This window comes from Artemia sp. Qi Xiang Cuo, chromosome 17 (genome assembly GCF_049724085.1).
Source record: "Artemia sp. Qi Xiang Cuo chromosome 17, ASM4972408v1, whole genome shotgun sequence".
Taxonomy (NCBI): Eukaryota; Metazoa; Arthropoda; class Branchiopoda; order Anostraca; family Artemiidae; genus Artemia; species Artemia sp. Qi Xiang Cuo.
Window position 1 is genome coordinate 27,226,499 of NC_142810.1, and position 16,164 is coordinate 27,242,662.

Consider the following 16,164-nt stretch of genomic DNA (forward strand, 5'->3'; position numbering starts at 1 on the left):
TCTTAAAACGAGCAAAACTTAAATTTAATATGCAAATCAAGCTTACAACAAAGTCATCTTTGTTGTTGTGTTTTTCCTTGGGAAGACCAGTATTGGTGGAATTGAGCTTCCAGGTGCTGAAACAGAGGCAAGAATTGTCAGAGTTTGTTCTCTATCTACAGAAGTTAGCCTTTTTATGGTGGTCAAGGCACTCTTATCTATATTCCATATAATCTGGAGAGGGAAAGCATTTCTCTTAATAGTTGCCATACATAGGACATGACCTAAGTACCACTGCTTGGGAGAGTCCCAATTATGGTACGAAACATTGTCACTGAAATAATTCAATATTAATCTAAAATGGTAAAAAGAACTCTACAGACCCACCAATTTTATTTCATAAGGAACTAATGAATAAGGAAGTGAAAGTAAACGGTTACTTCAGACCCTATATGTCCCTAAACAGTTCACAGAACATCACAAAACATTTGGAGTATGTACCTAAAATTTAGGACCTATCCACTTTAGGACAAAATGATGAGTTTGGATTTGAAACTTCTGCAGGTGTCACATAATACGAAGATATCATTGTGCAATTTTTTGGGGATTTCTTTTTGCAAGATGGCATGGGTGTTTTTTTTAGGTCTGTCCCAAGTATGGGTACTCTCCCCTACTTTCTTTATAATACCATTTGGATGCAGACTAACAGAACAAGAATTCTCATTTTGGAAGCATTATTTTATAATAAATGCAGTTATTAGGGATGAAAGGTGAAATGCTGTTATTAGGGATGGAAGAATATTGCATTGGAACTGCAACGGAAGTTTTTGTTTCAAATGGAATTTGGAAATTGGAATTAGTATTGAAGTATCAGTGCTTGAAGAATACAACTTGCTGATTATTTTCTATCTTCTGGACAACATGCTGACGGGAACTACTTTATTCTAAGATGCAGTTTGTTAAGTCAGAATACCATTCGAAGTTAACTAAAAAACGCATTTGAAAGCTCTGCAATTGTCTTTTTACTCTTAACATAAAAGAATCAGCCAAAAATAAATGAACATGTGGAAACTGTGAAAAAAAGTTTAAAAGTCTTATAGTAGGTTACTTCTTTTGAATATAGTTACAAAGAAACACAGTTTACTTGCTACTTAGTTGCAGCTAATGCTGCAACTATAAATGAAAAAAGACAGAAGGCACTACAGCAACAAACATATTTTCAAAAGAAATCACAGTAAATTAGAAAAAAAGATTGGTAACATCCATGATCAAAACCAACATGTAGTGTACTGATATTCAGCATTATAAACTGCAGTACTGGGAGGGTACATACATGATTTTTTTTTATAATTCTTAAACAAGAAGGATGTATTGTCAATATGAGGATGGGGCGGAAGTTTTCAGGATGGGATTGTAAACATTTGGTTAAGAATTTTTGGCCTTGGTGATTCTGATGGTTAATTTTTCATATTGATTTGTTGCTATTTTTAAGGTTTTTCAAGCTTATTTTCAAAAAACTCTTCCCCCGCCCCCCCCCAAAAAAAAAACAAATGTTACCAACTTTACTGCTAAGATAAAACATAAAAATAGATCTTATTCCTGAATCAGTTTAAATAAATTTATTTTTACTAGGCAGCATTTCAAAATCAATTTGTTGAACTGCCTTAAAACCAACTAAATGCCTTAGTTTCAAAACCAACTAAGAGGACTGGGACGGGTGGTATTCAGTACGGGAATAGTAAACTTCTTGTTAAAGTATTTGAACATGGAGATTTCAGGTGTACTCTGCTTATGGTTACCAGCATTTTCACTCTAGAAATGACACAAAGATCTCATTCTTGGATCCATATGGCACTTCACAATGGTGTTTTCAGGACAAATTTATGCAAAGCCTCAAGACATAAGCATTAGATTTCAAATGAGCTCTTGAACAATTGTATATAATGCTTAAGCGCCCTGCTAATGCTGCAAAAAAAGTCATCAGTATTTCAAGCTCTTCTTTAATTTGCCAAAAAATGTTTGGTGATAACCTTTTACTGTTAAGGTAAACATAAATAATAGTTGGCAGTCCTGGATCATTTTTAAATGAATTCCTTTTTCTTTAGGTATGTTTTTTTTCAGAACATCTTTTTTTTACTTACTAAGAGGGCTGGGAGGTATTGAGAGTGTTTGGAAATCTATTTCAGGGTTTTCTACTGTTGAGATTCTAATTATAGTCTTTTTATCGTTCTCAGCCGTTTTACTCCCAAAACACCTTCAAATTGTGCATTTCTTGGTGCCATATGATGCTTTACAATAGCATTATCAGTATGAATTAATACAAAACTTGTAGATATAAAAATTAGTCATCAAATGATCCTTTAAATGGCTCTCCATAATGTCCCAGTGCCCACTAGTACCATAAAAAAGAGACATGTCATTGATACACCAGCTAAAATACATTTTTTTTAGGTTTTGACAGGGGGGGGGGGGTTGAAAAACTCTAGTTTAGGCATTCAACCATCGTGATTTCATTGGTGTATATTTCGTCTCAATCTGCCACCATTTTTGAAGGATTTGAAGGGTTTTTTTTCGAAATTTAAATAAATCTATTTTTCTAGTGAAAGTTTATGATTAGATAATAAAATATTAGCTACCATTCTTGAATAACATTTAACTGTCAAATTTTCCCACTCAACATTTTTTACAAAATGCATTTTTTAATGTTTAGTTACTTTTGGTCATGGTTTGCTCTTTATTATGTTACAACTGTTGCTGCTACTATGATTAGATTATTCTGTTGGGTGTTTGTCAACCTATTTGCTATTCAGGACTTAATTTGTTTTAATTTTAATTGTTCTTTTCCTCCTTTCCCTGTTATTTTCGTTTACTTTCTCCATTCTCCTTCTTTTCTATTGTTCTCATTTATTGTTCTATTAAACCATTGGGAATCATTTTGTTTATGTTCAGTTACTTTCTCTCAGTCCCTTGAGCTCTGCTCTCTGCTGGCTTGACTAACTTGACTTAAGGCTCCTACTGGGGGTTCAGCATAGAGCGAGATGTGACTCTGCCTCCATTCCGAACAGTCCTGCGCAAGCGTGACTGCTTCTTGGAGATCAGTAACGATCATGACGAAGTACTGGGTAAGGCTGTCCCTCCATCTGAACTGGGGTCTTTCACGGGGGCGCTTCTAGCCATGTTAAGGGGGATCAAAATTGAAAAGTATGCTGGCGGGTGCTTCTTCTGGCATGTGAATTAAGTGGCCAAACCACCGTAGAGTTCTTATGGCAAGCTGACGAGAGTTGGGGGTCTGATCCATTAGTGTCAGCAGTTGGGTGTTTGAGACAAAGTCACGAACTATGGAATCACGAACAGAAGCAGCTGCCGGCCAAGTTTCAGTACCATAGAGAAGGACTTGCGTTATGGTCGTGTTGTAGATCTGCATTTTTGTTTTTTGGCCAATGTTGGGCTTTGACCACAAGGAACAGCATAATCAAGCCATAATAGACGCAGCTTTCGCAATGCGTTACTGGACTTCCATTTCTATTGAGCCGTTATCCAAGACGACAGATCCAAGGTAAGTAAAATACTTCACAACTTTGATAGTGTGCCCTAATACATCGAGTGATGGTGAGTTGACAGAATTTTCTGCCGGGTTGATGATCATTATTTTGGTTTTCTGCCAGCTAATTTGTAGTCCCACTTTCAGGGCTTCTTCCAACAGTGTATTGAGAGCTGCCTTGAGTTCAACTGCAGAAGTGCATATCAGGGCAATATCATCTGTGAAGTCGCAATTGGCTAGGATTCTATCACCATATTTTAGTCTGAATTGGAGCTGATTCGTGGTTTGATCCATGACATAATCGATCACCGCGTTGGAAAGTTCAGGAGCAGCAACACAGCCTTTCCTGACACCAGTATCTATCTCAAATAGTGGGCTTTGGCGACCATTAACCTGAAAGGAGCTTTTTTGTACTAGGGTATAGCGCCTTGAACAGACGGCAATATTTATCAAGGAGTCCCGTTTGTTTTAGTATCAGCCAAAGGGACTCACGGTCGATCGAGTCGAAAGCTGCTTTAAAGTCAACAAATGCAATATATGCTGTATGCTAGAACTCGCGGGCTCTTTTGATGATCTGTCGAATAGTGTATATCTGCTCGGTCGTGGATCTGTTGGGCATGAAACCTGCTTGCTGAATACGGCGGCACTTACGAATGAACTGGATACTCTTATCAAGCAATGTCATGGTGAAAACTTTGCCAGGCACTGACAGGAGGGTGATCCTCTGTAATTCGAGCAGTCGCTACGGCTAAATTTCAGCTTCCATAGAGGAAGGATTATCCCTTCCTTCCATTCTTCAGGTATCAATTCGGTTGACCAGACGAAGGAGAACAGCATGTGAAGCCAAAGTAGCATTGCCAGTCCTCCGAACCTTAGCAGCTCGACGGTGATCCCGCAGGTTCCTGGTGCCTTCATTCTCCACAGGGCATTTTGTATCTCTTCTACCGAGGGAGGATCAGGCTCTGGTAGATTTTTATATGTTGTTTGGTGAGTGGATGTAGTTAGGTTGGGGTCAACGACGATTCTTTTGGCATTTAATACCTTTGTGAAGTGCTCCCTCCATCGATCAAGTTGCGCGTTTTCACCCTCTAACATTTCGCCACAGAAGGTTTTAACTGCGCCTATCTTTGGTGGTTTCCCATCGCTAAGATCTCTGACAAGCTTGAAAAGCGACATGACGTCACCTTTTCGTGCCGCATCTTCTAGCTCTTCAGCTTTTTATCAACAAATTGTTGTTTATCACGGTGAATAATATTGCTTCTAATCCCGTTTAGCTGTCTGTAGGAGGGCATATCTCTGGCCAACCGCGCTTTCCGGCGCTGTTCAATGATTTGCTGTGCTTCTTGTGATAGCCAGGGCTTCGTTGAATACATCATACGACCGACGGTATTAGTTGCAACCTTTAATAGACCCTTTTTATAAGTCTGCCAGAACGTGTCCGGGTCAACAAGTGTATCCAGACATTCAAACCTATTCTGAATTTCAACTGTGTACTTTTGGTGGAATGCTTCAATTTTTAGTTTCTGGATGTCTAATTGTGGCTGGCGCCGTTCCAAAGGCTGCGCTTTAAGACACATGCGGAAGTTCGCGGCAACTAATCGATGGTCTGTATTCCCTATCTCAGCGCCATGATACGTTCTACAATTCGTGAGTGATGAGCACCATCTTTGGTTGACTATGATATAGTCAATCATCTTTCGTGTTCGCCCATCGTTGCTATACCATGTTGGCTTATAGATGGCTTTCCTGTGAAACAGGGTGTTGGCTATGACCAATTCGTGCATAGCGCACAGCCGGAGGAGTCGGGTCCCATTTTCGTTCAAAGAGTCAGGGGTAACCGGTCCAATTGCAGATTTAAAAGCTCTGCTGGGGTTTGATACAGTTGCATTGAAATCGCCCATCACGACCAAAACATCATGAGGGGAAATCCGAGATAGAGCAGATGTCAGAGCTGAGTAGAACTTGTCTTTTTCGTCCACCGGAGAGACAATTGTTGGTGCGTAGCACACAAAAACCGACATATTCCCATGGTTATAGTTGAAGTGAGCAGTGAGTAGTCTATCCAATATTGGGTTGTGGGATATGAGGCATTTCTTTGCCTTCTTGTTTAGGAGCAGGCCTACACCGCTGCTTCTTCTGGAGGTTTGCCCTGACCAAAGCATACTGTGAACTGTACTAGTGATTTCTTCATCGCCTGATCCCGTAATGTGTTTCTGTCATTCCAAGTATGTCAATCCCACATCTTAACATCTCCATCCCTAGAAAGTCTTTGGATCCCGGCTTATTCATGGTTAAAACATTCCAGGTGGCTATTCTCAACCCACCTTGGTCACCAAGGTTCAAAGGATGTCCAGGGACGTGCCGAGGTCGTAATAAATTAAAGCCAATAAGATCCGAGACTTGAGTTTCATTTCTTTTTATTACAATTATTTTCAGGAAGAGGGTCGCAAGCCCAACTGTCCCTAGGCCCGGGTTCTGATTAAGAAACCCTGGGGTGGGCTCCACCCACACCCATGAGGTTGGGGAAGCCCTATTGGGAGCGATTAATTAGGAGTTTAAGCCTCATATCCAGTGGCACGTGGCCAGCAAACAAAGTTTGTATCCCTCCGGAGGAGCTCCATTCACCACCAATTATATTAGTTACATACTTTCTCTGCTGGGAAAGTATGTATTTTCTGTGTATTTTAATTTTGCTTCTGTGGTTTGTTGTTTTTCTTCATTGTATTTCATGCGTTATGTTCTTATAGATGCTCTTGTGCTTTAAAAAGTGTTCTATTATTGCTTCTAGGTTTTGCGGGCATCAGCACGATTTCAACCTATAAGATGTGCCTCAACTTTACCAAACACAGCAGAAACCAATGAGTCAAAGCCTGCTTATGGTCTCTGCTTTGGTAATTATTCTGTTGATTATTAGCATTGCATCATTTTAGATCGAGTTGAAACTTACTGTGGCGGGGGGGGGGTAGGAAGCAACTTTGAAAATTTGAATGGCAACTTCCTACAAATTCGTTTTTGGAAATGATTTTTTTTCTTTCAGAATTCTGGGCATTAAAACGCTGAAATAAATTATATTTGAAATCTAACAAAACTACTAGCTGTGGACAAGACAATAGGAATCCTTTTTCCCTGCACACCATTGAGGCTTGAACCAGCCTGGACTTCTAAAAGACAGTTATGGCATTAGTTCTTCTCCCCCGCTCAGTATGGTTGAGATTCTGACGACATCTTCTACAAGATTAACTTAAAAAAAAACTTTCCAAAAACGAATTTTTTCAAAGTAAAATAAAGAGCTGTATTAAACTTAAGACCAGCAGAAATAAATTCTTATAATAACTCAAACTCAGAACTACCAGACATTAGTATTAGTGAGTAGATGAAACCCAAAACGGACAGATATTATATAAACAATCATAGCCAACAAACATACAACAGGTATTGATGTAAATGAATAAATAAATCTCAAATAGATTATAACTTAAATCGAATATTCAAATCAAACTTAAAACAAACAAAAATCACTTCAAACAAGAGTTTTTCAACTGCCCCCTTCCCCCTCCTCTAACTGTAGAAGTCTAAAGCTTTTTGCACCATTTGCATTTTATTATGGGAAAAAAACTAATAAAACGTAAATGAATATTTGATATATAATAATATTAATTGCTAAAAGCTTGGCAGTTTAATATTTTTATTTCACTGAAAATTTATTTTTATTTTCAATCTTGTAAGTACAAAAGACAATATTTGTAATATCATGTTTTCAGTAAAGTGCAGATGATGCAGTAGGATTTAGGCTTTTTACAGTTAGAAGAGGGGAAAGGGGGTAGTTGCCAAACTCTTGTTTGTTGTGATTTTTATCTGTTTTAAGTTTTATTTGTTTTATTTGGTATTCCCTTGTTCACAACCAGCAAGCACATAGTGTGTTTTGATTGTGCTCAGCTTCAAAGTAAACCCTGAAGCATTGTTGTTTGCCCTTCGGACTATTTTGAACAAAATACATATTCGAAAATTCTGATCGGAAGCATTCGGGGAAAAATAAACAAGGGGGAGGGGGTTGTCGCCCTCTGTTTACTTTTAACTGTTAATATGGGAAACCTTTTGGTTTCTCGAATGAGCCTCCTCCAAAGTTTATACGACAACCTCTTCCATAAAAATCTTATGGGTTAATAATGCATAATTTACATAACTTACATAACAAAACTTGCATGACTTACAACCCTTTCCCCTGGACCATGGAGGTTTTTTCAACCCCGGAGGTGTAATTAACCTTTGGACTCTTTTTTTTTTATAACAAAACGGCTATCTCAAAATTTGGATTTGATTCCTCTTGGGTAAAAAGGGTGTGGACGAGAGGCTAGTTGCCCCCGATCACTTTTGACTCTTAAAAAGGGCACTAGCCGCTCTGATTTTGAATTGGATGAGCCCCCTTAGAATTAGATGCGACCACCCCTTCCACAAGTAGGACCTATGGAGAAAAAATAATAATAAAACATTAAAGCTGTATTGCTCTTTACTATGGGCAGCGTTGCCTCTGGTATCTTGACAAGATAGATAAAAGTTACTGTTTTTTCCCCCCCCCCCCCTTCCCCTTCCTTATAGGTAAGATTGGTCCCTGACTCAAAAGACTAAAAATAGCAAATCAAATGTTACTTCTAACTAAACTGTATTCTGCTTTGACAAACACTTCTAATTAGCTATTGTTCTTATGACATGCAATTATGGACACCCTCATTGTCGTCGCCATAGAATTTGAATCAGGATCTGGTCTCCAAAAGCCATTCTGTAACTAGGATTATAGCTCTTATTTTCAAACGAGTTTTTTTTCTAAATCTGATTAGTACTACTATTACGACTAACAACTCACTGTAGAACCAAGCCGCCTGACGCCAACACAGCCACACACACTCCTATATCCCAATCTATTTAAAGCCTCCCTCTTTAAACAATTTCCAAGAAGTTCCAAGTTCCCATAAATCCTTATTTACGACTTCCTCCCACCCAATTCGGGGACGAGCTGCTTTTCGTTTGGCTCTAGTGGGTTGGTCCAAAGGTTGATCTTTGGTAATCTCATCCTTTCTCTCAACCTTTCTTTTATTATAGCCCTAGAAAGGACGGTAGAATCACATTTCTTATTTTTATTTTTTTAATTTTTTTTGCAACTTAGTTTTCAAAATACGGTTTATCCCAATCTATTTAAAACCACCTTTTTACACCCTCCCAAGAAGTTCCAACTTCCCTTAAATCCTTTCTTATGACTTCCCCCCTCCCCTCGATTTGGAGACGACCTGCTTTTCGTTTCGTTTGGCGAAAAAGACGATCATTGGCAATATATTATCCTTCATCTGCGGAAAGTTTCCTTGCCATCTCAACCTTTCTCTCATTTTAGCCCTAGAGAGGGCGATAGAGTCACTTTTTTTTATTTTTTTTGTGTACAGCTTACTGACCGTATTGTTCAAATACGGTCACTCTGAAGGGGCCCAAAACAATCCGTCAAGTTTGATAGAGAACTAGCCCGTTCTGGTATGTATTCTTGTAGGTATGTCTGGCAGGTATTAGGGAGCCTCTGCCCTAATGGAAGCTAGGAAGGCTGCAGAATCCCCTAACCAAAACAAATAGGCCACTTATTCTTGCTATTCTCTTGGGATACAATAACCTCTTTTGTAAGATGGCCTGATGTCTAGAATTGAAAGTCCCTCCCATTTCTTCCTCTTGAGCCAGATCGAATTCTGGTATGCCAAACATCATTATTCTTTTTGCTAAAGTTGCGCTTTTTGCCCCTAATGCTCTAAGAAATATTGCTCAAGAACAAATGCAACTGGTTTGGAAGGAAAAGTATTGTTTTTAAAAATTTTCAACGAACGTAGGAGTTTATTAATGTTTATTTACTCTAACACTAAAATTTTCAGTTCAAATTTGTTAAAAGACAATGTATAAATAAAACATTTTCAGTAAGGCAGTATAAAAACTATAACATAAAGAGCAGGGGTTGAGGAGGGACAACCTCCCTCATATATGGAACAATTTATTTTTGTTTTAAGTTTTAATGCTGCTCTTTACCTTCGTTTGAAAAAAAAAACACCTGTTTTTATTGTTTGACTAATTTTAAGTTTCATTTAACCATTCTTTTGAGGCTTTGTAAAATTACCTAAAGGGGTTTATATTTTGATCCTAATTTTAGAAGGAGGGCCTGTGGATGTGTACGGGGTGCTTTAAATCTCGAAAAGGACATTTTTTAGCCCTAAATCTATTAACTGTAAGTGGGATTTTAGATAAATATAGAAAGGATTGAGGAGGACAATTTTCTGTATAATCTGCATTAATTCTGAAGAATGTTTTAAACTAAGTCTGCAATATAGAGCCTGCATGTTGGTAGATCCGTTTTAGCTGTAACATGGATTATATGTGACACAAAATATCACATTCGCATGCTTTCCTCTACAGAACGGGGAGGGGAGGGAGGAAACTAAGTTAGCCCTTGGTCAAACAGCAGTAAAATATTAACAAGCTAAGTAAAGATCAACCCTTGTCAATAAAAACCGAAACTTGAAGAACGAAGTTTAGATTATGAATGTGCATCAACAGAATCTATTATTTATGTTAAGTCTAAATAAGTAAAATTTATTAATTTTAAAGTTTGTTATTAAAACCTATTACTACTACTACTGCTAAAACTTACTGTAGCACCAAGCCGCCTGAGGCCAACACAGCTATGCACGCTCATCCTCCACCCCGGTCTATTTTAAGCTTCAGAAGATATGACTCAATTTCAATTTACATGTTTCCAAAGCCAGTCGATCAACAAAATAACTGCAATTACTAACTGGTTTTGTTTGTTGGAGGCTGAGAGGCAATAGGATAGCTTGGGGGTAAGGGGATACTCTTGTCCCTGGACCCAGCGTCTGTTATTGCTCCTTTTACATTATATACCATGTAGAACGCTCATGTTGTCCAGGAGAGGGGAGATAAAAACCGACATTGCCCTCTGATCTGAAAAACCTACCCACGCCTCTGCCGAGATCATCCTTAAAAATGAAAGTTTCCCCCAATGTAATTATCATCGATTTTAGGCCACACAGGAGGGTATGTTGCTGATCAGGGATTTGAGATACAAGGGAAAAAGTAGTCGTATCCTTTTTTGGAAAGATGCCATTTTTAAGAGGTTTTGTGTTAATTAAAAGGGGTATAATCTTAATTTTGGCATATTTTGGGTGTTTTCAATTGTAACTCTTGGTTTACCTTCGCACAACAGAATTTGTTGAAAGGGGAATAATTACAGATACATGAGCCTATTTATCTACTTTTTATGACTTGTTCTTTTTTTAAACTTACAAATATTATTATTACGCTCATAGTTAAAATAGATAGATAGATAGATTTATTTTCCATATATCAGTAAAATAATTACATAACACTCTACAAACTAATAGTCTATTCTATCTAAACTATTTTAGATCTTAGCCCTGAACAAAGGGAATTCCAAGAATTGGCTCGCAAGTTTGCTAGAGAAGAAATCGCACCCGTTGCTGCTCATCATGACAGAACTGGAGAGTACCCATGGGATGTCATCAAGAAAGCTCACGCTCTGGGCCTCATGAATGGCCACATCCCGCAAGAGTTTGGTAAGATAAAACTACTATCTTTTCTAAGATCCTATTGGCCTCTTTGTCATGAATTAATTCTACACTTCTCATCCTTTTTTCGTTCAGTTTCGTTCAATAAGTTAAGTTTGTACCGATAGTAAATTCAAATTACAGCAACTTGAACTTGTGCCATGATTTCACCGATGGAGGATGTTCTACCTTTCATTTGTTGTAGCAAAGGTGTTATAGCTTATAAGCTGTTATAGAAAAGATAATCTAAAGCATGTTTCGAGAACAAGTCTCATTTCTTGACTAGAAACGCGATGTAGCATGTCGGGGATAGACTATAGGAGAGACAGCTACGTTAGAAAAAAGAAAAGTTCGTTGGCCCTCTTGCCCAATCTCTCTAGCAAATATTTTGCGGTATATTCCCCTTTGCCCAGGGACTTTCGGTTGTAAGTTTCAAACTGGTCAAGGCCAACAAGTTTTTTGGCCCATTTCTGGGGCCTCTAAGATCCTTTCAGCTATAATATGTGATCCCCTTGGCCGATTAACGATCTTTGAAAGTTTCATGTCAATCAGAAAACAATTTTTAGCACTTTTTATGGCAAACATCTTTTGGGGGGAGAGTTATGCCCCCTGAATAATTTTTTTTGTACATTAGGATACACTTAACCCAAGGAAGTAAGGTTTAAATTTCAATCTGTTCAAGAAAAGAATTTGTGGACCCTTTTTAGAGTCCAATTCTCAGGTGCAAAAATTTTTTATGTTTTTTTCTGTATGAATCGAGGTTTTCTTAGCTCTAATCACCCAAAAACAAAAGTTTATGGTCCCCTTAGCTGAGGTAACGACCCTTGAAAGTTTCAACCCAATTGGAAAAATGACCCTTATTTCAGCTGCAATCTTGAGGCTCCCATGTCTTCAAACTAAAATATTTTTGAACATTCGGGTCCCCTTGGCCAGTGATTTATAGTCTCAGTTTTAACCCGTGTAGAATAAAACTTATTCTCTTTTTGGGCCTCATTTCCTGGCAGACCAATATTTTTTTTTCCTTTTTTTTTGCGAATTGGAGTCTCCTCGACCCAAGGACTTCCAGAGATACATGTCATTCCAATTAAGTGGCTGATCGCCAGTGCCCCAAGCCTAAATTGTGTTGTGCGCATGAGGGTTCCCTTGGCCCTGGAAATTCTGGGTGAAAGTTTCTAGTGGTTTGGGAAGAAAGTTGATTGGTTATTAAGTTGTTTTTTTTTGTCTATTTTCCTTAGTTTTTCGGGTAATTAGAAAAAAATTTGGTCCGTTTTCCTCTCGTTTTGGAGGTACCGTGCCCTTAAATTATTTTTTTTTTTTTTGGCATTAGGTCTCTGTTGATCCAGGCATTTGCGGCTGTATGTTTGAAACTGATCAGGGAAAACAAGCTTCTTGGCCCGTTTCAGGTCCCCTCCCTCCGGCGAAATATTAGCCCAAGTAATAGTTTTGGAAAGTTTCAAGCCAGTCTGAAAAAAATTTAGACCTTTTTTGCGCCCCAGACTAAGAAAAAAATCGCCCTTTTTTTGGCCTCAGTTTCGCAGGAACCAAATTTGTTTTTCAATTTTTTATCGTGCTCTAACCCAAAGACTTGGATAATATAGGCTTTAAGACAATTAGGGAAAATTCCTGTTTTTGAGGGCCCATGCCTGTAAACTAGAATTGGTTTTCTACATTGGGGTCCTTTACCCAGGGACCCACGGTTTTAAGTTTTAAGCCTTTCAAAAAAAGTTCAGTCGGCCCTTTTTTGCGTTTTGTTTTCGGGAGAACTAGTATTTTCTTCTTTTCTTCTTCCGCATCTGGATCCCCTTACGAGGATTTCCCGTTTTCCTTTGGATCCCAAGGACTTATGGATGTAATTGTCAAACTGATTAGGGTCATACTGTTTTGGCCCTTTCCCGAGCCCCGTAGCACCTTCTTCCATCGTATTACCCTTTTGGCTTAGAGAACACACTCTGAAAATTTCGTACCTATCACACGCCCATGGTCAAACATCCTCATCGTCTTCCACTATGGAACATATTTGCGAAAAATCAAGAACTTGTATTAGTTACGGCCCTTGTCCCTGGGGGGTTAGGTGTCAGCTCTTCCCCGAAACTTATTTATTGAGCCTTCTTTCAATTATTCTGAACAAAATGAATAGCTCAAAATTTTAATGGAAAAGGGCTAGTGAGAGTGATTGGTTGTCCTCGAATCGCTATCAAACCTTAAAATGATTAAATAGAAAAAACAAGTTTTTTCAACTGAAGGTAAAGAGCAACATTGAAATTTAAAACAAACGGAAAGTATTACGTATATAAAGGGGATTGCCCCCTCCTCAGCACCTCGCTCTTTACGCTGAAGTTTGTTAGTACTTTTAAAAAAAAGCGTCTTGTTGTTCTAATTAAACGGCCCTTGTGTTTCAGGAGTCATTATTAAACAATCCGGACAAAATTCAAACTTTAGCGTAAAGAGCGAGGTGTTGAGGAGGGGGCAGCCCCCTTTATATGCGTAATAATTTCTGTTTATTTTAAGTTTCAATGTTGCTCCTTACTTTCAGTTGAAAAAACTTGTTTTTTTTATTTAACTTCTGTTCATTTTTTAAATAATCCCAGGAAATCCGGCCCCACTTCCACCGAGAAACTCCCTCCCGACGGAAATATCCTCTAGGCAATCCAATCCTGGTGAAAATATACCCAGGAGAATTACTCTTAACTACTCTGCGCGTAAAATTGAGACGGAAAAGAGAAAGCAAGACATAAAAAAAGAATCTTGTGTAAAAATTCTGGCAAATTCCCCCCATATATAATTTCCCCTGACAAGTTCACCCCCTTGAAACTTCCTTACCAATGAAAATTTCCCCCGTGAAAAAAGCTCCAGCAGGAAATTTGTCCAATCTCCATCCGAAAATGTATGTCTACATCCCAATAACAAATACTATGCACAAACAGTGGACAAAGTGGACAAATTTTATAACTTAAAGACCTTTCCCCTGGGGTTGTGGGGTGGGGGGTCATGTTATTCCCAAGTGCATGTTTTTGGGGCCTTTCAATAATGCAGAAAAAAATTGATCTGTCAAAATTTCGATCAGATAATTTGGATGAAAAAGGGGCGGGGGAGAGGACCTACTTGTCCACCAGTTCTTTTTGGTCACTTAAAAGATAGCTAAAACTTCGAATTTCGGTTTTAATGAGCCCTCTTCCGATATTCTAGGACCACTTGGTCGATACGATCACAACTGGGGAAAACAAATAAAAACGCATCCGTGATCTTTCTTCTAGCAAAAAATACATTTTTGTATTTACTTTTCACATTTTTGCAGATAGGAGCTTCAAATCCTTACAGTACGGTTCTCTGATACGTTGAATCTTATGGAGTGATTTTCATTGAGATCACTTGACTATTAGAGGCTGTTTTCCCCTTTTTTCGAAAATCGGGAAAATTTTCTCAGGTTCGTAACCTTTGATGGGTAAGACTAAAGTTAATGAAATTTAAATGTTTGAAATCAGCATTAAAAGCCAATTCTTTTGATATATCTATTGGTATCAAAATTCCGTTTTTTAAGAGTTTCGGTTACTATTGAGCCGGGTCGCTCCTTACTTACAGTTCGTTACCACGAACTGTTTGAAACAATAGAATTTTCAATATCGATCAAATGAACCCCTCATATGACAATGCATATGACAATGTGAACCACCAAATCCTTTTAAATAAACTTGCAAACCTTGGAGTACCTCCCAAGCTAGTATCCTTTATTAAATCCTTCATAGAAGTGCGAAGTTTCATTGCTTGTGTTGGTTCAGCCTCTTCACCCCAAAAGACAATATCCAAAGGCCTACCTCAGGGAGCAGTCCTCAGTTGCCTCCTATTTGCCCTATATCTCTGGGACATGAACCTACCCCACACGAATCTACAATATGCTGATGATCTGGTGCTATGGTCATCTGGCAACACCTTTCGGATAGCACAGTCAAATCTGCAAAAGTCACTTTTCCAGTTTGAAAAATTCTCTCAACATTCAGATTTACCCATTGCACCCACCAAGTCAAAAATAATCCAATTTCACAGGAAGCGAAACCATGTTAATGCAAAACTAACTCTAAATAAAACCACTATTCCAGAAGATAATAATATTAATTACCTAGGTCTCATGCTTGACCAAAAACTTAATTTCCACCTCCACATTTCAAACACAATAAAAAAATGTTATAGAAAAGCAAATATACTAAAAAGACTTCTTTTCACACCCTGGGGTTGTAAGGAGAAAACCTTACTCCAGTTTTATAAATCACATATAAGACCCCATATTGATTATGGGCTCATTGTATATGGTGCATGTGCAAAAACCCAGATGCAAAAAATTGAAACAACACAAAATGATATAATACGTCTCATATTTGGTATTAGGAAACCCAAAAGCACCAAGTTTCTGATTATGGAGAGTGGATTAACAACAATAAGGGAGAGACGTAGCTTTCTCTTGATAAAACATCTTACAAAAATTGAATCAAATAGCTCACACACATTACATAATTGGTTAAGAAATCCAGCCATGTATAGAGGTATTGCAGATGAGTATGCCAATATTCAAAAGAAGTTCCCTGTACCAGCAAAGTCTATTCCACCTACTTTCCCCCAATCCCCTCCATGGAATTGGTCATTTCCCATAATAAATACTGAATTTTCAAAATGGAATAAAGATTTAACCCCCATTGCTTTTGTTCAGAAAAATTTGCAGAACTTAATACAATTACCTATAAAAATCACTTCCAAATGTTTGTTGATGGGTCAAAAATGAATGAGAAGGTTGCAAGTGGTGTTTTCCTTCCTCACCTGAAAATTGCAATGGGCGAGAGATTATTTAATAATTTATCTATAATGTCTGTTGAGTTAAATGCCATAATCATGGCATTAGAACACCTTAAGCAAAACCAATCTTTGATTGAAAATTTGAATAATATTATCATCTATTCCGACTCTTTATCAAGCCTTGAGTTGCTGGCCTCAGCTCCTCAATATAAGTTGGACATTGACACTTATCATTGTCTCAGTATTATTGATGAT

General features: G+C 38.0%; 1 protein-coding gene across 1 annotated transcript in view; it reads left to right on the top strand.

The window, feature by feature from the left end:
* Mcad (Medium-chain acyl-CoA dehydrogenase) overlaps window positions 1-16,164 on the top strand; it is a 66,696-nt gene that overhangs the window by 14,365 nt on the left and 36,167 nt on the right. Inside the window, exons 2-3 of the mRNA XM_089103758.1 lie at window positions 6,309-6,411; window positions 10,969-11,136. Of these exons, the coding sequence (XP_088959884.1) occupies window positions 6,309-6,411; window positions 10,969-11,136 (271 nt within the window). The remainder of the gene's footprint in view (window positions 1-6,308; window positions 6,412-10,968; window positions 11,137-16,164) is intronic.